This window comes from Oncorhynchus nerka, linkage group LG7, assembly GCF_034236695.1.
Source record: "Oncorhynchus nerka isolate Pitt River linkage group LG7, Oner_Uvic_2.0, whole genome shotgun sequence".
Classification (NCBI taxonomy): Eukaryota; Metazoa; Chordata; class Actinopteri; order Salmoniformes; family Salmonidae; genus Oncorhynchus; species Oncorhynchus nerka.
In genome coordinates this window covers 73573970-73597216 of record NC_088402.1, presented here as the reverse complement: position 1 = coordinate 73597216, position 23247 = coordinate 73573970, and the positions used below count along the sequence as shown (strand labels likewise).

General features: G+C 42.3%; 1 protein-coding gene across 2 annotated transcripts; it reads right to left on the bottom strand.

The window, feature by feature from the left end:
• Positions 1-4167: 4167 nt before the first annotated feature.
• LOC115132360 (DNA (cytosine-5)-methyltransferase 3A-like) lies at positions 4168-22261 on the bottom strand. 2 transcript variants are annotated; one of them, XM_029664940.2, is made up of 25 exons: positions 22102-22261; positions 20305-20439; positions 19504-19649; positions 19101-19323; positions 17170-18977; positions 16016-16187; positions 15160-15261; positions 14153-14220; positions 13271-13426; positions 12565-12648; positions 12297-12449; positions 12095-12202; positions 11805-11940; positions 11448-11558; positions 11292-11333; positions 11080-11159; positions 10812-10924; positions 10448-10716; positions 10093-10238; positions 9731-9821; positions 9369-9517; positions 9114-9199; positions 7240-7309; positions 6919-7037; positions 4168-6640 (listed from the first exon to the last, which is right to left on the bottom strand). In XM_029664940.2, the coding sequence occupies exons 1-25, from the start codon at positions 22244-22246 to the stop codon at positions 6499-6501; spliced, it is 4854 nt and encodes a 1617-aa protein (XP_029520800.1). In that variant the 5' UTR covers positions 22247-22261; the 3' UTR covers positions 4168-6498. The 2 variants fall into 2 exon arrangements, with proteins under 2 accessions (XP_029520800.1, XP_029520801.1); XM_029664941.2 differs by having other exon boundaries at positions 15160-15219.
• Positions 22262-23247: the final 986 nt, after the last annotated feature.

Genomic DNA, 23247 nt, shown 5'->3' with positions numbered 1-23247 from the left:
ACAGAGTGGAAGGGTTTGGTTGACTTGACCATTTGCCGAACAATTGCGTTGTTTAGAAGGAGCGCAAGGGCGAATTGAGTTCTTGCATACCCGCACTTCAGAGTAGGCGTTCCCTAACGGAAATATGCAAATAAATGCTAGAACACGAATAGTATCTCACTAGCTCGTGCTTGGCTCTGCCCACCTCCTCACTTGTTCTGCCCTCTATGATTAATTTGCTCCCATTGGAAAGGGCAGGCTCTGGTCTATCTTGAGTTAGTTATACAAATCTTTGCCTATACTACTACTACAGGTAACTACCAAAATAACGGAAACACCAATAGTGTCTTAATAGGTCATTTGGCCACCACGAGCCACAAGAAAAGTGTCAGCAACTCTATTGGAGGGATGCGACACCATTCTTCCACAATAAATTTCATAATTTGGTGTTTTGTTAATGGTGGTGGAAAACTCTGTTTCAGGCGTCGTACCAGAAACTCCCCCAAGTGTTCAATTGGGTTGACACCTGGGGACTGAGAAGGCCATGGCAAATCGTGTTACATCAGCAAGTTGAGCAGTCTTCGTCACTGAAGCTCCTGCCAAATGTGTGCAAACAATCACCCCTCTTTCAAAAGTCCCAGATCTCTTTTTCTAGCCTGGTAAACAAAATAATGGGCACACATTTTTTTTAAATGACCCTAAGCATGATGGGAAGTTAATTCCACACCTGTGTGCAAGCACCTGCTTTCAATATACTTTGTATCCCTCGTTTACTCAAGCGTTTCCTTTATTTGGGCAGTTACCTGTATATTCTATTTATTTGACCTTTATTTAACTAGGCAAGTAAGTTAAGAACAAATTCTTATTTTACAATGACGGCCTACCCCGGCTAAACCCTCCCCTAACCCGGACGACGCTGGGCCAATTGTGTGCTGCCCTATGGGACTCCCGATCACGGCCGGTTGTGATACAGCCCGGGATCAAACCAGGGTCTGTAGTCACACATCTAGCACTGAGATGCAGTGCCTTAGACCGCTGCGCCACTCAGAAGTCGAACTCTTAGCTACCTAACCCTGCATTTCTAATAAAATAAATCAAATCAAAGTTTATTTCTCACGTGCGCCGAATACAACAGGTGTAGACCTTACAGTGAAATGCTTACTTACAGGTTCAAACCAATAGTGCAAAAAAGGTATTACGTGAACAATAGGTAGGTAAAGAAATAAAACAGTAAAAAGACAGGCTATATACAGTAGCGAGGCTACATACAGACACTGGTTAGTCAGGCTGATTGAAGTAGTACAGTGGGGCAAAAAAGTATTTAGTCAGCCACCAATTGTGCAAGTTCTCCCACTTAAAAAGATGAGGCCTGTAATTTTCATCATAGGTACACTTCAACTATGACAGACAAAATGAGAAAAGAAATCCAGAAAATCACATTGTAGGATTTTTAATGAATTTATTTGCAAATTATGGTGAAAAATAAGTATTTGGTCACCTACAAACAAGCATGATTTCTGGCTCTCACAGACCTGTAACTTCTTCTTTAAGAGGCTCCTCTGTCCTCCACTCGTTACCTGTATTAATGGCACTTGTTTGAACTTGTTATCAGTATAAAAGACACCTGTCCACAACCTCAAACAGTCATAGTTGAAGTGTACCTATGATGAAAATTACAGGCCTCTCTCATCTTTTTAAGTGGGAGAACTTGCACAATTGGTGGCTGACTAAATACTTTTTTGCCCCACTGTATGTACATGTAGATATGTTTAATGTGACTATGCATATATGATGAACAGAGAGTAGCAGTAGCGTAAAAGAGGGGTTGGCGGGTGGTGGGTGGGACACAATGCAGATAGCCCGGTTAGCCAATGTGCGGGAGCACTTGTTGGTCAGCCCAATTGAAGTAGTATGTACATGAATGTATAGTTAAAGTGACTATGCATATATGATAAACAGAGAGTAGCAGCAGTGTAAAAAGAGGGGTTGGGGGTGGCACACAATTCAAATTGTCCGGGTAGCCATTTGATTACCTGTTCAGGAGTCTTATGGCTTGGGGGTAAAAACTGTTGAGAAGCCTTTTTGTCCTAGACTTGGCACTCTGGTACCGCTTGCCATGCGGTAGTAGAGAGAACAGTCTGTGACTGGGGTGGCTGGGATCTTTGATAAGTTTTAGGGCCTTCCTGACACCGCCTGGTGTAGAGGTCCTGGATGGCAGGCAGCTTAGAGGTCCTGGATGGCAGGCAGCTTGTATGTACTACCCTCTGTAGTGCCTTGCGGTCAGAGGCTGAGCAATTGCCGTACCAGGCAGTGATGCAACCAGTCATGCTCTCGATGTTGCAGCTGTAAAACCTTTTGAGGATCTCAGGACCCATGCCAAATCTTTTTAGTTTCCTGAGGGGGAATAGGCTTTGTCGTGCCCTCTTCACGACTGTCTTGGTGTGTTCGGACCATTCTAGTTTGTTGTTGATGTGGACACCAAGGAACTTGAAGCTCTCAACCTGCTTCACTACAGCCCCGTCGATGAGACAGGGGGCGTGCTCGGTCCTCCTTTTCCTGTAGTCCACAATCAACTCCTTAGTCTTTGTTACGTTGAGGCATAGGTTGTTATTCTGGCACCACCCGTCCAGGTCTCTGACCTCCTCCCTATAGGCTGTCTCGTCGTTGTCGGTGATCAGGCCTACCACTGTTGTGTCGTCTGCAAACGTAATGATGGTGTTGGAGTCGTGCCTGGCCATGCAGTTGTGGGTGAACAGGGAGTACAGGAGGGGACTAAGCATGCACCCCTGGGGAGCTCCAGTGTTGTGCTCCATACAAACCTACCTAACCCCCCACCCCCTGACCCTATCAAACAAACTCTCCCTTTATACATCATTCAGTTCACAATAGACTAATAATACATGCTCAACCGTTTCCTCTACCATACACCCATCACACATTCCAGTACCATGTCAATTTCAAAGAAGAATTCAATCCCATATGCCCTAATAACATCCTACTCAACATAACTTCCTCCCTTCTGTTCCCATTACATGGCACTAGGTTACCGCCCATACAGATTTCCTTGTACTATAAAAATGTATCCCCTTAGAACTGGCACCCTATTGCCTTTGCCAGCAATCCAACCCAGTCTTTCAGATCAATGTTTTAACCTCTCCTCTACCAAGCTGCTCCTGCATATCCACTTTGTTAAATTTACATTGCTTTCTTTTCAATTATACAGTATCTACTATAACATTTCCATTGATTCCTGTATGAGCAGAAATCCAACAAAACCTCTGTACCATTTCTTTGTAATTCTAACAAAATCGCAATTACTTCAAACCATAAATTGTTTCGCTCTGATTTTCCAGATATTAAACTACACAAAACAGATGCAGAATCCATTCATATTTATACTCTTCTTGGTTGCACATCCTCTATCCATTGCAATCCAAAAATTATTGCGACCATTTCTGTTGAATATACTGATCGATTATTTGTTAGTCTCTTGCATAGATTAACATCGAACTCAGGAATAAATACACCTGTTCCTGTATTCACGTCAATGGGATCCTTCAAACCATCTGTGTACACTGCCAAACAAGAATACAACGTATTACTAATATATTGATCCACTATTATTCATACATGATCTTCTTCACACCACTGTTTCATTTCTTTGTTCAGGTTAAGATTAATATATGGCCTTGTATAAAACCACAATAGCACATTTCACCTACAGGCTTGGAGTGTACACAACAGGCTATGGTCCCAGAGACCACTGTCACGACTTCGGCCGAAGTTGGTCCCTCTCCTTCTTCGGGCGGCGTTCGGCCTCACCGGGTTTCCAGACACCACCGATCCATGTTTCATTTTCATTTTGTTTTGTCTTGATCAAACACACCTGGTTTCCATTCCATTAATTATGTTCCTTATTTAACCCTCTGGCTTCCCTCTCTGTTTTGTGCGTTATTGTTTGTCATGTGGGTTCTCGTTGTTAGTTCTCTGGATTATTGTGTTTGTTCCTGGTTGGAATCTTACTTATTTGAGTATATTTTGGACTATTACTCATATCGGTCTCCTGCGCCTGACTCTGTATTTTTCCATTCACCAACGTCCTCACAACCACCTATAAGCTTTAAGTGCACACACACTATAATATAAAATCAATAAATTAACCGACTGACAAGGACAAAGTACAAATAATACCATTTGGGAAGTTTATTTCTAATCTAACATGACTGTAGATGTGGGACAAAAGCTTTACATGCAGTTACGAGACTGTGACAACTATACATTAAACTAGTCTGTGGACAACTACACATGTTTTATCCAACCTGACCAATATTAAACATACCATGCAAGAAAATAAGAAAACAATTGAATAATATAGCACCAACAGGAGTCTAGTGAAGACCCTAATAACATAACATTTGAGGTATTGGTATAAAAGTTATCAAAACATACAGTACACAGAACGATATTGTGAATTCCCTTTGTGTCATTAAAAAAAACAAATTAATAAGGCCAGCATCTTATGTACGTAAATCACAGTCCAGAAGGTGTTCAACTGATGGTGCTTATTAAAAACAGATGGTAAGAAAAACCCCATTTGGTATTGAGTATGTGTTCGGTCTCTGAGTTAAGAGAAGTTTGACGTCAGTCACCACACTGACACACTTCACGAAAGGAAGGTATGGAACTGACAGACAGCATGAGAGGAAGGTATGGAACTGACAGACAGCATGAGAGGAAGGTATGGAACTGACACACAGCATGAGAGGAAGGTATGGAACTGACACACAGCATGAGAGGAAGGTATGGAACTGACACACAGCATGAGAGGAAGGTATGGAACTGACACACAGCATGAGAGGAAGGTATGGAACTGACACACAGCATGAGAGGAAGGTATGGAACTGACACACAGCATGAGAGGAAGGTATGGAAATGACACAGCATGAGAGGAAGGTATGAACTGACACACAGCATGAGAGGAAGGTATGGAACTGACAGACAGCATGAGAGGAAGGTATGGAACTGACAGACAGCATGAGAGGAAGGTATGGAACTGACAGACAGCATGAGAGGAAGGTATGGAACTGACACACAGCATGAGAGGAAGGTATGGAACTGACACACAGCATGAGAGGAAGGTATGGATGCTGGAGGGGAACAAGGGTTCAAAACCTAATTATTAGTTAAGAATCTCAATAACCCCAAATGATAAACAATACTTATGATTTCAGAATGTAGAGTAACTTGTTCTATGAGAGAGAGTAGAGTAAGTTGTTCTATGAAAAATGGTTGTGGTATATTTCAACAAACTTGCTGAGAGAGGTGAACAGAACACTGAAGTTAAAACCATCACTTTAACTTAACACACAGTTTACTGGTCATAACAGCACACGTCAAACACAGGCATGAAACCGAAGTGGGTATTTTATGAGTAGGCCCTCCATGTGACCTTCATCAACACCCTAAGAACATACAAGGGAATTTTAAAATATTTGCTTTCACAAACGAGACAACGTTTATGATGTATTCCTTTCCTCCAGCTCCCTTTGAAATATTAAAGAATTAATAATAATTACAGGAGAAAAATAGTTCTACATGTGTTGTTCCTGGGTTTAAAACATTTGTTTAGTAGGCACTTGCAATTAAAACCGTTCCTCTGCCCACTGCTCCAAGAGAGAGGGAGAATGTACACATCTTACTAATTAAATCAAAGCTGTTAGGACTGGCTTTCAGCAACTTTTTCTTTGAAGAAAATAAGCATGCAGGTTTATATAGCATTCACATGCTTGACTATATCACCCAAATTAAAGTCTATAAATGGCAAGTGAGACAATGCAAGTCAAAATGTGTGTCCTGTGACCAACTATCATTAAAAACCTAAACATACTCTAGCACCACAGAGAGAGTAACAATGGTGAATATTGGGCAAGTTAAAATACAAACAAACACACAAGGCACATTTTCTGCCTTGAATTTCAGATTTTCAATTCTCAGAGGATCTTTTTTTCCAAACAAGTAACAAAACATTAGAAGGTTCAGTCATATTTACAAGTGAATATGATTTTATGACTATTTATAAAATTCAATTAAAATACAGAAAACTGCAGATTTAAGACACAGATCAGTATTGAGGTAGATAGTGGGCAGGGTTTGAGTTCTGATCTCACCATCATTGACCAAATGTAAACAAAACATCAAATACATGATTGACAAACTTGAACTACTCCAGACAAACCGAAATAACCAAAAAGTGTCAGTGCATTCTGGGAATACTGTGATCATATGACCACAATGCATTGAAACAGCTGCTCATTAACTGAAAAGGAATAAAACAGACAATACAGACAGTAGTACAAAAAGACTAATATGATTGAGGTCAGTCTGATAAACACAGGATAGTTTCATTCACTGAAAAGCAGGGAAGGATAAGTATACTGTTTTTATCCTCCCCTCTCCAACAATCAGCCATTTCATGTTGCTGTTGTTGTTGACAGTGCAGCATACAGGAATGTGAGGTTCCTACTCACAGGCAAAGTAGTCCTTGAGTGGAGCGAAGAGGTGCCTGATAACTGGTACACTCCATGATCGGCCCAGTACTTTTTGCCGCTGGCTCTGACCCATATTGTTGACATCAGTGTAATGCTTGGGAAAGCCAAAGATCCTGCAGGAAGGTCAATCATATAACGTGGAAAATGTTAGAACAATGTAAAAACAACCTGAGTGTAAGTGTATTTGTAACAGAAAATACAGATTACATTCACTTAACTACCACACTATAAGACCATTGACTTTGACAAGTGAGAGCCGTATCCATGAACAGTTATGGTATTAGAATAATGGTAACTATAACAACTTATAAACAATGTAATTACACTGTAATCACTTCTATATTCTATGCTGTCCACCCCTACCCCTTTACTCTCAATAATAAAGGCTTACTTCTCCATCTCTTTGCACCAAAGGGAGTCCTCCTTGCCTTTCAAATCGACGGGTAGGGGTCCCATCTTCCCCTGTCTGATGGAGTTGGACTTGGTGGTGATGGTACGAACTTTGTTATACTATAAGGGAAAGAACAGACGGATAACAATCACAGCTTTAACCATGTTTCAAATATGGACATCCCATCTGATGCTAGAAACTCATTCATACATTTGAAAATATGCATTAGAATTCATCTGAACATCAAACATTTAACTTCAACCTCTCTTGCCAGTGAAGTACTGATGGCTAAAACCATCTAGAAAAGCTTATTAGTGTTACCTTGGCCGTGCGTCCAAGCTCCGGATAATCCTGCAGGTTCACCTTGTCATCCAGAGAGGTAGCTAGAGGTCTAAGGAGATAAACACATACAGATGAGTGAACTCTCTTCCAAACCATCTTAAAGTCATTTTACTTCATGTAGATGACTTGAACATAAGAAAAACAACATGATATTGAGTGCATGTGTTAGTGTTTATCAGTAGGCGTGTGTGTAGATGTATGGGGATGTGTCTATGTGTTAGTTGTATATACAGTTGAAGTCAGAAGTTTACATACACCTTAGCCAAATACATTTAAACTCAGTTTTTCACAATTCCTGACATTTAATCAGGGTAAAAATTCCCTGTCTTAGGTCAGTTAGGATCACCACTTTATTTTAAAAGAGTGAAATGTCAGAATAATAGTAGAGTGATTTATTTCAGCTTTTATTTCTTTCATCACATTCCCAGTGGGTCAGAAGTTTACATACACTCAATTAGTATTTGGTAGCATTGCCTTTAAATTGTTTAACTTGGGTCAAACGTTTCAGGTAGCCTTCCACAAGCTTCCCACAATAAGGTGGGTGAATTTTGGCCCATTCCTCCTGACAGAGCTGGTGAAACTGAGTCAGGTTTGTAGGCCTCCTTGCTCGCACACGCTTTTTCAGTTCTGCCTACAAATGTTCTATAGGATTGAGGTAAGGGCTCTGTGAAGGCCACTCCAATACCTTGACTTTGTTGTTGTTAAGCCATTTTGCCACAACTTTGGAAGTATGCTTGGGGTCATTGTCCATTTGGAAAACCCATTTGCGACAAAGCTTTAACTTCCTGACTAATGTCTTGAGATGTTGCTTCAATATATCCACATAATTTTCCTACCTCATGATGTCATCTATTTTGTGAAGTGCACCAGTCCCTCTTGCAGCAAAGCACCCCCACAACATGATGCTGCGACCCCCGTGCTTCACGGTTGGGATGGTGTTCCTCGGCTTGCAAGCCTCCCCCTTTTTCCTCCAAAAAAACCAATGGTTTATTATGGCCAGAGGACATTTCTCCAAAAAGTAGGATCTTTGTCCCCATGTGCAGTTGAAAACAGTAGTCAGGCTTTTTTAATGGCGGTTTTGGAGCAGTGGCTTCTTCCTTGCTGAGTGGCCTTTCAGTTTATGTCGATATAGGACTCGTTTTACTGTGGATATAGATAATGTTGTATAGATATAGATACTTTTGTTTCCTCTAGCAGCTTCACAAGGTCCTTCTTTGCTGTTGTTCTGGGATCGATTTGCACTTTTCGCACCAAAGTACATTCATCTCTAGGAGACAGAACGCTTCTCCTTCCTGAGCGGTATGACGGCTGCATGGTCCCATGGACTTGCATACTATTGTTTGTACAGATGAACATGGTACCTTTAGGCGTTTGGAGGATGCTCCCAAGGATGAACCAGACTTGTGGAGGTTTACACATTTTTTTCTGAGGTCTTGGCTGATTTCTTTTGATTTTCCCATGATGTCAAGCAAAGAGGCACTGAGTTTGAAGGTAGGCCTTGAAATACATCCACAGGTACACCTCCAATTGACTCAAATGATGTCAATTTGCCTATCAGAAGCTTCTAAAGTCATGACATCATTTTCTGGAATTTTCCAAGCTGTTTAAAGGCAGTCAATTTAGTGTATGTAAACTTCTGACCCACTGGAATTGTGATACAGTGAATTATAAGTGAAATAACCTGTCTGTAAACAATTGTTGGAAAAATTACTTGTGTCATGCACAAAGTAGATGTCCTAGCCGACTTGCCAAAACTAGTTTGTTAACAAGAAATTTGCGGAGTGGTTGAAAAACAAGTTTTAATGACTCCAACCTTAGTGTATGTAAACTTCTGACTTCAACTGTATGTTTACCTGTTCATGCCCGGGAGGTTTCCCCAGAAGTAGCGAGCTCTGTGAGCTGGGCTCACTTTTACTGCATCGATCAGGATGGGATTGCACTGGACACAGATGAGATTATTAGTCATTATTAAATGAATACGCAAACATACAGCCAAATGTATTGACCAGAGAGAGTGAGAAAGATCCAGAGAGTGAAAGAAGGAGAGAGAGACAGGCCTCATTGACCATGGATTAGCGTATTCTTATAGAAATACCTAGTATCTTTACCTCAAGGAAGCGACAGATGTCAGCCTTGTCATGACCGCTCATGGCCACCACATTTTCAAAGAGCCAGAAGAATGGCCGATCATCATCTTCCCTTGGCCTCATCATGGTCAGCATCCTGTAATATTCAAAGAACAGCCTGCCTGTGCCCTCTGGAAACAGAGACAGAGAAAACCAATGAAACACCATTAAAACACGTTTATTAGGCCAATGGAAAGGTAAGCATGTACATGTAACAGTAGGCTACTCTGTTAACTGCTGATAAAACAATGTGAAAATGGACTGGATAAAGTGCTTCAGACATTTGCTCTCTACATTGTCTAGAAGAAGCACTCTTTTTACTTTGAAGTCAGGAGGTTCCTTACCAAATAAGCCCTTCCGAGCAGGGTTGACGCAGGCCAAATCATTGCAGGGGCTTCCTCCAATCAGGAGGTCAAAAGGACCCCATTCAGCCAGCTAAAGCAAACACACAGACACACAAAGGTTACCCTCTTAGAAGAAAAGGGTTCCAAAAGGAAAGGGTTGTACATGGAACCCAATGGGGTTCTACCTGGAACCAAAAAGGGTTCTTCAACGGGTTCTCCTATGGGGACAGCTGTAGAACCCATTTAGGTTCTAGATAGCACATTTTTTGTAGAGAATGACCATAGGAGTGTGTGTGTGTGTGTGTGTTGTAATGTGTTCTAACATGAATGTGTGTGTGTGTGTGTGTGTATGCTGAACTCACATGTTTCCTGGTGATGGTGCGTACGTCGTTGATATGCTCTATCTGGCCCTGGTGTTTGATCATACCCACAGCAATTGAGTTCCCGCAGATCTCAGAGGCAATGTAGCGTTTTATGTTGAAGCCCAGGTCTTTGAGCACCAGGTAACCTGCAGGAGCACAATGGTCATACAAAGCCATCCAACACCATTAACCACACCTAAAAAAGACCAAACCCTAACCTTTCTGCACACAGTAACCTGTCAGATAACAGAAGAAACACCTGCCATTGCATACATCCTCATACAACACATCACAATCACTCATCTGTAACAATCTCCCCAAGAAGAATGAAAGCCCATATTGAGAATGTACAAACCTGTGGCAATCCCATCAAAGAGAGACAATACCCGGATGGGTCTGCGTTGATGTGTAGGGATGGAGGGATATATCCTGTGGGGTTCAAATTTGAGGGCACTGTTGTTGACGAAGAACTGTTGAACCCGCACGCTCCAGTCAGGCCGTAGCTTGAGTGATCCGTTGCACTGGGATGGTAAGCACATGAAGCAGCTCCACGGGTCCACGTCCTTCAGTTGGTTAAAGGTTCCATCGCCAACCAAAAAGTTCAGGCAGTCCTTACAGAAACACCTGAGAGAGAGAGAATGACAGAGAGGATATGCATGTAAAAGAGGAAATGGGAGTGAAAGAAAAGAGGGGAAAATGTACTCTTGAGCCATGCTTACCTGCAACAGCTGGCATTGCCACACAGAATGACCTCTTGGCCAGCACAACAAACAGTGCAGTAGGACTGGTAGCCATCTTTGTCGTATCTGTACAAAGTCTCAATAAAGTTATCCTGTAAAGGTTACAAGGGGACAGCTTTACCATGGGGATGAGGTTAATTAATGTCAACAATCTTTCAAATGATAAGCAGACATGATCTAACATGTCTACGTTTACATAAATAAACTGAACAGTCATTAAAGGACTAGGAAGACGTAGTTGGTTTACCTTACACTTCTGGCAGAGACTCCCTTCAAACAGTGGGTGGAAGGTGTGGATGTGGGGGGTTCCACATGATAAACAGAATTCTGAGGTGATACAATAATTAATTGTATACATTAGTATAGTAAAATGACTGATTCCATTATATGCCATATTTCAAAAGCGCAGAGAAATACAGAGCAAGAAAATACAATTACAGTGGAAAGAAATCAAAATACCTTCAATTTTCTTGCCTTTCATAACCTCTTGTAGCATTGCCCCTATGAACAACAAAAAAGGAATTGAATTGATGTAAATATAATTATTTAGTGACAGAGTAATTAGAAAAACTGCCCTCATTAATGAATATGGATTACGGTGGGTATAGGACTTACCTCTGCTGTAGACCTGATTCCCAGAGGATGGTTTCTTCTTATTCACATACTTCTTCTTAGCTGGGGGTTGGTAGTCTGACAGAGCTGAGTCTGAAGATTCTGCCTTCAAATCTTTGGGAATGAAACAAAACAAAAAGAAACTGAGATGACCTGCTAATAGAAGTGTAACTACAGTGTTACTACACAGGAATAGGTATTACCCTGTTGTGGAAATATAATAGAAGCAACACAAAGCACTACGGGGTGAAGTTTCACCTAGGTACAGAGCTTGGTCAGCTTCCCCTCCCCCAATCCTAACTTTAACCATTTGTGGGGAGATCACAGTCTAGGAGCAACTTCACTCTAAACCACACATACCTGCAGGGGCTGGGGGGGTGAACCCATCTGGTCCAGTGGGCTGGAATCCACTGTGGGCCCAGTCCAGCATCAACTTAAGCTCCTCTTGTTTATTCCCCGCTGCAAGAAAGGACTTCTCACAGCGTTCACCAGCCAACTGCACAGACATGAAATATGAGTGGTAAGTAATGTGGTGCTTGGTGGTATTATACATTATGGAATATTGTGATATATATGTTAAGGTAACAAACAGTGATGTACAGAGCTTTACAATGGAATGTTATACAGTGATAAAATAATTCCAGCCCTACCTCAAGGACCTGGTAGAGGGCATCTTTGTAGGTGGGCAAGCTAGCATAGGAATTCTTGCAGAAGCCCTTTGCAAAAGCTGCAAAACGCAGAAGCTTCTCTGTACAGATCTGAAACACAAAACAAAGGAAGGATTCAGATCAAACATCAATCTGTTCTGCAGATCAATCTTATTATTTACAACGAGTCAAGTCAAGTCCTCACCTCGGAAAATGTGCCGTCTCCAAAACATTCTACCCGGCGCATGGATACAGGCGGTGTTTTGTTGGACTTCCAGAGCACCACCACTCCAGGCCACCAGGAGAAGCCCTTCACCTTTCCCCACACCAGCTCTCCAGTGGGGAAACCCTTCCCATCCTACAGGGTGAGACCCCGGGAGATGGAGGGTTATTCACATGGGTTTACATGATAAGGAAGCATGTTGCCATGCATAGCAAATATTTGTGATACTAATTGTCATGAAAGTAGGAACCTGGTAATCAACACCCTTCTTTGCTGCCCTGCGACTCGGAGTAGACACCTTGGATGTTGATGTTTGATTCTCATTCTTCAGGGTCTGAAAATCAAAAATGTTCATGCTTGAATACACAGATAAAATAGTCTGAAGACAATGACAAACACATTCACAGATTAACCTGAAAAATGTAAACAAAGACATTTGAAAGGGTGTCTAATGGGTGACTGCAATTGTAAATATCCGTTTCTTTTTTTTTCTTTTTCTTTTTTACATGTAATACGCTACTCTGGTACTTGGTTTGTCAGCATTTATTTAAGCAACCCAATCCAGCTGACCATGGTGCACAATTGAGAATGATAAAGGTGAGGAAATTGGAGACTACCATGTCCATAAAAAGTGTTAGAAGGGAAGTCAGAACGTTAGAATCCGAATCACAAGAGCCACGCAGACAAATTATGATGTGCCAATGACAGCCAAGCCCACCTTTATAACGAAATATACATGTTCTGTTGTTTTGACAGTACTGTGCCTTTCACTGTCCCATTCGCCAGAGGGGCTCTCCTACAGGCTGGTGGGTGAAGATATAGGAGGACGGGCTCATTCTTATGGTTGGAATGGAATTAATCCATGTGTTTGATACCGTAGCCATTACAATGAGCCTGTCCTCAGGTATCTCTGCCCACCAGCCATCACAGGTAGGAGCACAGGTGAGAGTACCTACCGTCACAGCCTCAGACTCCTGGTCCTTTTTGCTGTTGATGTCAAGAACCTGTGGCTTGGCCCAGGCACCAGCACCGGCACCAGCCTGAAATACAGCTCTCGCCTGTGGCTTCTGGCGTATGCTGCTCTCCCAGCCATAAATGCCCCTAATGTTGCCCTGAGGGACAACACACATGCACACACACACATATTAAACACATCGAGCACACACACACACACACACATTTACGCATTCAAGCACTCACACACACTCACATCCAATAACTAGCCCACTACTACAAACCATAAAGCAGATCACGTGAAAAAAATTGAAAGAAAAAGAAGAAGATAAAAAAGCTACTGATGAGGTTAGTTTGTTAGACAAGGGTGAAAGGCTGGCATGCACTTGTCCTAGGCATAGTTTAAGGTTTTGAATTCAAAGAATGTCAAATCTTAGAGAATGGTTGATTGGACAAGCAACAGCAGAGTTAAGCATACTGCTGACCTCTATTTAAAAAGGCCCGTAGAGAAAAGTTTACCATAATGTCAAGATTTGGAGACATCCATGTACACAAAAGATTCATGAACACTTTGCTTTGTTTGATTTGAAAGAATTATATTGTTTCCATTGTCAGGTGTTGTCACATGCAGTTTACTTGGGGTTTAATTTGTCACACATCCCCCCCCACTACAGCAAGGTAAAAACACGCATAGGCTCCAATATCTATGTCTGTTTTCTACTGGGAAGCTCTGTTATGCAAAGTTGATTATGAGTCCCAAGAAAACAATAACGCCACTCTTAGCTAAATCTTAAGTTACCATATACGTCGAAATTGGTTCACCCAATACTGCCAGACATGAAATATGGTTAAAAAAAGAAAGAAAAAAGAATACTAAACATTACCTCCATAGTATTTGTCCAAATGACATCATCCTCAACGAACACAGTATGTTCCTCATTCTTTGGTCCATCTACAAACACAAATTGTATTAAACCAAATAACATTTTATTTTATTTGCCTGAAATTGTCCAAAGGTGAAAAGACAGCGCATAGACAACTAAAGAGACAGGGTTTCATTGAAAAGCATTGAGAGAAATTTGAATTTCAGTTTACATTGACTGAATTGCAATGAAATTAACTCCAACCATGGGAAGAGCCGTAGGCAGATTGTGAAGCATTCTCTGGTAATGTGTCACCTGTACACTGCTTAAATCGAGTATAAAGGTCAAATACAGCGGTTTTTATCTCAATAACAAATAATTTCTTAAGTACCCTAGAGTGATTGTTTTCAATTAAAATGGTCAAGAAGAGCAGCAGGCCAAAACTCCATCCAACCAAAACAGGCTGAATTTTCAGGCAGTCTTTTCAAACAGCTCTTAAACTAAAAGGGCATTATTATCATTTTCACAATTTCACAGTATAATTTCAACCTCATAGCATGGAAATACATAGAAAACACAGGAAAAAAAATCACTGCACTGGGCTTTAAAGGGGTCAATCAGCAGTTGAAACAATAACAAAGTGTCGTCCCCACAACTGTTTCGGTAGAAATCTGAGGGACGGAGCTGGAGAAATGTAACCACTTTCAAATTCATAGAAAAGTCTATGGATTCAAGGACTGACCATCCATGATATCAACAGTATCATTTTAAGGCTTTAAAGTGTTTGCTTACATTTACTTTGTTTACAAACATTGGAGTAAAACAAGCTTATATTTTGGGTTCTGATAGGAAAAGACAGTTGAAATAAGCTCATGAGGCATTTAGAAGTTATATTGTTCAGGAATCAATGGGTACATATCATTCATTTATAAGTCCACATGTGGATGTAGCAACTGCTGATTTCCCCTTTAAGTGATCTAGATGATTACCAATGATCATCTTCAGTAATTGTCAATATCTTATCTTACTGATTATCTTCTGCAGCCGCACTGTGCATGGCTTCACTGTCCCATTAAGGTAATTCACCCCTGGAAAACAACACATTGATGCTTCCATTGTTAACAGGGATCCTGTAATAGAAGTATGTGAAACACTGAATCAATGGACAGTGTAAGATTACAACCCATATAATACTGAATTCTGCCATCATGACTACAATATTAGATGATTAGATGTGTAGCTGTTTTGGTGCTGTGCAGGGTGTCATGTCAAAATGCACTTTTGCTTTCAGGGCTTGTGCATACCAGACAATGCTAAGGGCACCACACACATGCAGAGATGATGACAAATGGTTTCTAATATGTGACAGTGCCCATGTCAGGGTATTTGCATGCACACATTTTGAAATTCATATGAGAGGCATACAATTATAGCCAACTCAACCAATGGTATAATATGTTGATAGCATCCCCTCTATGATAATACCATCCCCTTTAAATAACAATAATGATTTCTCACAAAAATATATACATCTGTCTATTCAGTCTGTTAAACTTACACAACAACTTCTATAAGACTGTCCAGAAATGTAAACCTGAAGCATGCTCATGCTACACTAACCTACCCCAACAATGGAGAGCTGGCACCATCCTGAGCATCTCAACCCATTAAAGCTAACCCTTTCATGTGTTAATCCACGTGATAAGCTGCTTGCCGGTACACACACACACAAACTAATGCTAAACCAAAATGGAACTGTACCTTTAAAAAAGCATTTGAGTGCTCTTGTGGGTGCAACTCAACACATTATTAATATACTTAATTATTATAATTATACCACATTCTATTATATTCCTATCCCAGTCCCCTAATGAAATAACGTACCTGATGGAATCTTTCTGGAATGACCTGGACTTTCCTTCTTCCTGCCAAGCCCGTTGACACTGTTGTTGTCTGAGAGAGTGCTATCATTGGTAAGGTCTACTTTCTGAATGGAGTCCAGCTCACTCTCTGTCACACTGTCAGCGAACTGGTCAGCATCCCCATTCTCCACAGCCTGAGAACACAGACACAAATAATATAGATGCAGAGACACACACACACACACACACAGCTTTTGGACAGACCTCTTGACTTTTTCCACATTTTGTTAGGTCACTTAATCTAAAAGTGGTTACATTTTACCCCCACATCAATCTACACACAATAGCCCATAATGACAAAGCAAAAACAGGGTTTTAGAATTTTTTGCTAATAAAAAATAAAAATAAAACCCGAAATGTCACATTTACATAAGTATTCAGACCCTTTACTCAGTGCTTTGTTGAAGTACCTTTGGCAGCGATTACAGCCTCGAATCTTCTTGGGTATGACACTACAAGCTTGGCACACCTGTATTGTGGGAGTTTCTCCCATTCTTCTCTACAGATCCTCTCAAGCTCTGTCAGGTTGGATGGGGAGCGTTGCTGCACAGCTATTTTCAGGTCTCTCCAGAGATGTTCGATCAGGTTCAAGTCCGGGCTCTGGCTGGGCCACTCAAGGACATTCAGAGACTTGTTCCGAAGTCACTCCTGCATTGTCTTGGCTGTGTGCTTAGGGTTGTTGTGTGCTTAGGTGTACCTTCGGCCCAGTCTGAGGTCCTGAGCGCTCTGGAGTAGGTTTGCGTCAAGGATCTCTCTGTACTTTGCTCCATTCATCTTTGCCTCGATCCTGACTATTCTCCCAGTCCCTGCCACAACCATGCTTCATCGTAGGGATGGTGCCAGGTTTCCAGGAGTGTCATTGCAAAGGGTCTGAATACTGTAAATAACGTATCTAAAAAAATCTAAAACCCTGTTTTGGCTTTGTCATTCTGAAATGTTTTTATTTAATCCATTTTAGATTAAGGCTGTAACGTAATAAAACGTGGAAAATGTCCAGGGGTCTGAATACTTACCGAAGGCACTGTAAGTACATAAATGGGACAGTACCAACGCAATAACTTCCATGCAGGCATGCATTGACATACACGTGTGTGATGCTTTTTATCTTTCACATACCTGTGTGAAGACTTTCTGAGCTTCAAGTGGGGGGCAGGGCATGGCTAAGAGGGTCAAAACAAGTTTCCTGAAGATGGTGGTCGACCCAGAAGCCTTCAGCACAGTGCTCCAATGTTGCTCCAGCGAAGGTGCTGCCGAGTCATTCTGGACCCCTCCATCACATCTGTTTTCTCCCTCGTCCCCCTCTCCCTCCTCTGCCAGCTGGTATTCCAGGAACTCCTTGTTCAGCTGGCTGATTTCCTCAGGTGAGCTGCAGAGCCCCAGTTTGGCCCCCAGCTCTCCCACAGCCTTCCCTGTCACTTTCAGCCTACCCTGAGGGCTCAGTAGCTGGGCCATGCTCCTCAACACACCGTCACTAAGAGGCAGCCCCTCCGCCACGCGGGCTGTGAGCGCTGTGTAGAAGGACAGAGCCTGTTCCTGTAATAACTGCAGTGCTTCACTTCCCGTCTCTGATGACTCACACAGGAAGTCCTCCACTACAGCCCCACCCACATTCAGCTCTGCCCCTGGCAGGTGGAACTTTGTGGTCTTGAGGAGAAAGGCGTCACGTTCCTTGAGGAAGAGCACGACGGCTTGAGGACGGAGGAAACTGGAGGCATAGGAGCGCAGGAGGCCGCTGGCATCCTGTAGGATCTGCACCAAGTCAGCCCGGGCTGAGCCCTCATGGTGATGCAGTCGCTCCTGGAAGACACGGAGGGGCTCTAGGGCCTGGTCCAGAAACATGAAGATAGCCCTGAGTTTGGGGTCCTGCAGCTGTGTGCAGATCAGCTTAGCCTTATTATCTACGTTATCCTCTTCATTACAGGAGCTGAAGTGGGAGATGAGATCGGTCCACATTCCCAAAAACTTCTTGACTAACATGCAGAAGTTAAGGCAGCAGGTGGTGAGGGGAAGGGTGAGGCCATCAGTACCGCTAATGCTGGAAAACAGTTCCTTCAGGTTGTCATCCTTGGTGGAGCAGGAGGAGTAGTGGGAGTAGATATCTACAATAAGCTCCTGGGCCTGAGTGGAGAGCTCCGACACCCCAGCATGGCAGGCTGCATCAGCCACTCCATACAGCCCACTTAGCACCAACATGTTGGTGTTGAGTTCCCTGAGTTGTGAGCATATTGGCTCTGAGGCAGAACCATTACCATCTGAGTAGAGAGCAGCGAGGTTAGCTGCAGGAAGCCCAAACCTCTCCAAGGTCTCCACCAGAGCTGCAGCTGTTTTCTCTCCAGCATTGTCATCATCTGGAGGCTGCAGAACATCCAACAGCCTGATGCAGTGCCTGGCTTCCTTTACATCAAAATACCCCACTAGAACTACAGAAGCCATGTCAGTCTGCCCTAGCACCACTCCTCCGTACATGTATATGCAGTAAGGAGTCTTTTGGCAGGCAGACACTATGTCCTCTGGGTACTGTAGTCCCAGGACATACTGGCCGTATCTGTTAGACACTTGGTCCTCAGCCGCGGAGGGACCAGAGACACAGTTGGCTTGAATGAAGCGAAAGACCAACTCACTACAGGGTGGAAGGTCACTGCAGCTGCCCTGACTGCTTTTCCCTGGCTCTGGCGTTAGGGTGCCATCACTGGCAGCCAGGGAAAGCTTGCAGTGCTTCTTGGACTGTGAGTGACACTTCAGGTCAAACAGACCTGAGTGATAGATGTTGAGGTTAAGATCGCACAGACTGCAGTAGGCATAGATCTCTCCCAGAGTGCTGGCCCCCACCCAGGAGTAAGTCTCCCTCCATATATCCTCATAAATAATACTTTTCCTTTGATACTTCCCTAAAGCTTCTTCCTCCGCGTCGGTTTCCAACACCCCTGTCGAAAAAAGGAAAACACAAATTGATTAACACAAAAAGATCAACAATAATCTAGCTTGATTATAAGGTCAGAAACAGCACAAATAATATTTCAACCCATGATATGTAAAATACTGAACACCTGATTGACTGGGACTGTGGCTGGCAGAATTGTGGCCCTTGAGGTGAAGTCTCTGAGGAGAATGTAAGCGGAATATGGCAGGCTGGATGTCCTGGCCTTGGCGAGCCTCTACAGGGTTATACACCTGCCCTGCCAGGTTAGCCTGGAAAAACCTCTTGAACCACTTCAGGAATATTAAGTTGGGCTGGAACTTTCCATTTATCAGCTCCTCCACTGGAACAGTCTAAAGGGGAGGGATTTAGAACAATAAGCAGATACCACAAAGAAACTAAGGGAGAATCCCTCTGCCCATATATAAAATATTAACATACAATAGAAAAAGATCCTTGACTTAAATGTGATGGACAAAAAGCTATGGGTGTAAGTAATTTATTTACGGAAACAAAATGGGGTGTAGTCAAACCTTGGTGACACCAGTCTTGTTGAAGCCAGCTTGGAGCATATTGTAGTTGTGGAGGAAGTCTGACGTGTCCTGGGCCTGAAACTTCACTGTGCTGAGGTCGATGCACCCAGGGAAGATCCAGTCCATCAGCTGGCAGTAGCAGGAACCTTCACACCACAGCCACACAAAAGAGGTTTTAGACCCTCTAGTAACCAGGGACAGCAGGACAGAATAGCCTGTAGTCTCCAACAGGTTAATCACGAGCTACCAGTAGCTCGCAGCCCAACTATGAGTAACAATTCTGAGAGTACATGCAATTTTCACATTTTCCACCGCAAACTGTCATAATCAAATCTCACAAGTATCAGACACTGCAAGCTCCCAGCTACCTTCTAATTAATGTAACACTGACATTATCCCACTCCTGATTGGTCACTATTGGCTTAAAAAGACAAACCGAACACAATATCTGCCAATTAAATGGCAGAGAACATGGTGCACTACTTTCTCTTGCACACTAAGGACCCGGGGAAGAGTTTTCAGGGGAAAGGAAGAGAAAATAACATGCCTATTTAAAAGCTAGAAAATAATGAGTAGATCACAACAGGTTTAATTCTTTTTAAAGTAGCTCTCATGCTAGAAAAGGTTGGAGACATCTGCTATAGTGAAACGTGTGCTTTTCATCAGACATTAGAGAGAAAGGTACCTGTCCACTAAGTGTCAGGAGTCTACGTTTTTTCTATATGATAAAAGCATTGTAGACGGCTCTATGATTCTTATTATAGCATTGCAATGAAGCTGTGTGACCTAGTGAGACAGTACCTGAGCATATGTGCTCCACCCGGGTGAATTTGATGTCCAGGGTCTTATTGAGCCAGTCCAGCAGTTCAAAACTGCTGCATTTCTCTGCAGTGGCATCTGGGGTCTGGTCCAGGTCCACATTTGTCGCCATTTTTTCTGTTATTTAAAAACGGACATAAAAACAGAGACGTTTCACATGGACATCATAGCATTTCTTTCAAAAGATAACATTTGAACCTCTGTAATATTTTTTAAAATAAAAAGTACTGGTTTCAAATGTTGTACACCAAAAACAAAATGACAATCCTTCTGTATTTAAGCCTATATTTTCTTGGGTCAAATTTGTAATTACCAGTGTCACATTTAGATTTCTTGACAACAGTATATCTGTCATCTGAAGCCATAACAGCCCCCAATCAGGCAAAAAGAAGATGGGGACCACTCTTTCATAGGAAGGTCCAACGCTCTATGTTGTCATATCAACTATCATACCTATTCCATAATTAAACCAACCCTGTTCCCCTTCAGGGGGCAGCATGGGGTATTGGGGTAGACAACAGACCAATGGATGGGGCCACTCAATCTTTTGTTCTACAGACAAAGGGCTGCTTGACTTTTTGTTGTTGTGTGGCGATAGTCAAAGGACAGTTCTTCTCCAAATCAATCCTACTATTTTACACAACATATTTCAGTAATATTAGGCTATCCTTTATAAAGTCCTAATGGTTGTACAATATTAAACAGACCCCTTTAGGGGTTCATCATAAGACTGACTGAAGGACTCGGAAAAGGGAAACTGCCAATGCAACGGGTAGTTTATTAGGTTTAATTGTTGTGTAAGTATATGGGTGTGTTACATAGGCGAATTCAAATGATCAGATCAATGGGAGAATATTGCAGGCACACGTTTGCAAAACGTGCAACCCACATTGCTTTCCCTGTCTGTTAGTTCGGAGTTCGACACGCTGGGTCATCACTAGTTACCATAGCCACAGTCCTAATTTTGGCTAAACACCGCCTCTTTCAACAATTGATCTTCTTAAAATTTGATTTTAAACCTAACCCTGGCCCGAACCAGCCTGCTAACCTTATTCCTAAACGTAACCTTAAACTACAACCAAAAAGCACATTTTTGTTTTTATGCATTTTTAAAGATATAGCCACATTTAGCTTTGTGGCTGTGGTACCTAATGTTAACCGCCAGCTGGTTTCATTTCTCCCCCTTCCTATGTGTATAAAGAACTCTCGCGGGGTAATTTTTGCCGCGAATGTTCCATGCAAAGGAAGAGCAGAGGAGTCTTTTCTCCGATACAGGTTACTGCCAGACATGCACACTGCAGCTCAGGATTTGGTAATACTGTAGCCTAGATTCTATTGTCAACAAAGCTGTTGCCTTTATACTGACAAGACATTATGACACTATAAACTACTGTACTTTTTAAAATCTAATCTTGTTCTTCAGCATTGCCCTCTAATCTAATATTCCCTAACAGACATGTAAACAAATACTGTAGGCCTATTAATTCTAAAAGACAGGGCATTACTTCTACTGACATGATGTATGATCAAATACAGTAGGCTACAGTAACATCGGGGTAAGCATGCCAGTTCCTAGGCTGTTGACTTGTCTTTTGTGTCGTCAACCAGACTTTGTGCTTTTGTTAATAGGTGGTAGTAGACCAATTGGCATACACAATGTTGGCTATAAGCAATTAATATACACGTAATCATAGCGTCACCATTCGTGTCGCATGCGAAGTCGTACAGTGGAGAATGATAACTAGTGGCTTTAAAATATGAATCATGGGTTTTACCTACCTTTGTTGTCCTTCCTCCTGGTAGACTGCCACTGGGATGGAGAACCACGGGCTACTTCCCCAATACTCTCTGATGACGTCTCCCCAACCTGGCTATTCGGATTGGCGGACTGTACGAAAAGGGGACGTCCGGTATGGCTATACATACAACGGTAGCTAGAGTTAGAAAAAAAGGCAAGGCCCGGATGTTGAAATTGTGCAAAATTATACAATTGTATTTTATTCGCGTTTGCTCGACGATTTATGTAAACAATGTTAAAAGCTTGTGCGTAATGTCCCGTAGGCGACCGATTGATCGGCGCAAACTGTATTGCCAGTTCTTGACTAAGTTGGCCGACCAGGGAAAACCAGTCGTGGGCTATAAAGGGCCTCGAGCACGACTGAAAAACATCCTGAAAATATGCATATCACCATTGCTAGACTTGATCTGAAATAAATTCGAGTAGAGACCACCCCCCAGGCCGTGGCCATGGTACCCATGTAAGCCCTGGGGTGGTACAGAAGAAAGGGGGCCTCGACCCCAGGAGAAGGGTCCCCCACAACACCCAAGCACGGCCTGACAGCCTTGCGAAGCCTAGGGGAGTGATCTCCTCTGGGCCCCGAGGGACAGGACGGTTATTGATTGGGAAAAGCAGGAGGAGGCGAGCTTGTACAAAGGACCGAAGACATTTGTACACATTTTAAATGGCTTTTACAGTTTGGATGTTTTACAAGAAAAATAATTTTATTCGTGGTTGTTTCTATTGATTGCAACAACATGTAATTTTTAACAAATGTAAATGTAATATTCAACTGCTGTGTTTTATGCTTTTATGCCATTTTATGTCTTTTTTTATTTTATTTTTTATTTCACCTTTATTTAACCAGGTAGGCTAGTTGAGAACAAGTTCTCATTTACAACTGCGACCTGGCCAAGATAAAGCAAAGCAGTGCGACAAAAGCAACACAGAGTTACACATGGGATTAACAAATGTACAGTCAATAACACAATAGAAAATCTGTATACAGTGTGTGCAAATGAAGTAAAAGGAGGTAAGGCAATAAATAGGCCATAGTGGCGAAGTAATTACAAATGAGCAATTAACACTGGAGTGATAGATATGCAGATGAGGATGTGCATGTAGAAATATTGGCGTGCAGAAAAAAG

Bases quoted from the DNA above. Each gene is read 5' to 3' on its own strand.
- LOC115132360 (XM_029664940.2), bottom strand. From the start codon at position 22,246: ATGTATAGCCATACCGGACGTCCCCTTTTCGTACAGTCCGCCAATCCG. The intron at 12,203-12,296 runs GTGAGGACTTGA...TTTGTGTTTCAG, and splicing joins GAGACGGCACATTTTCCGAG to ATCTGTACAGAGAAGCTTCT. The intron at 11,160-11,291 runs GTATTTTGATTT...GTATCACCTCAG, and splicing joins GAAAGGCAAGAAAATTGAAG to AATTCTGTTTATCATGTGGA.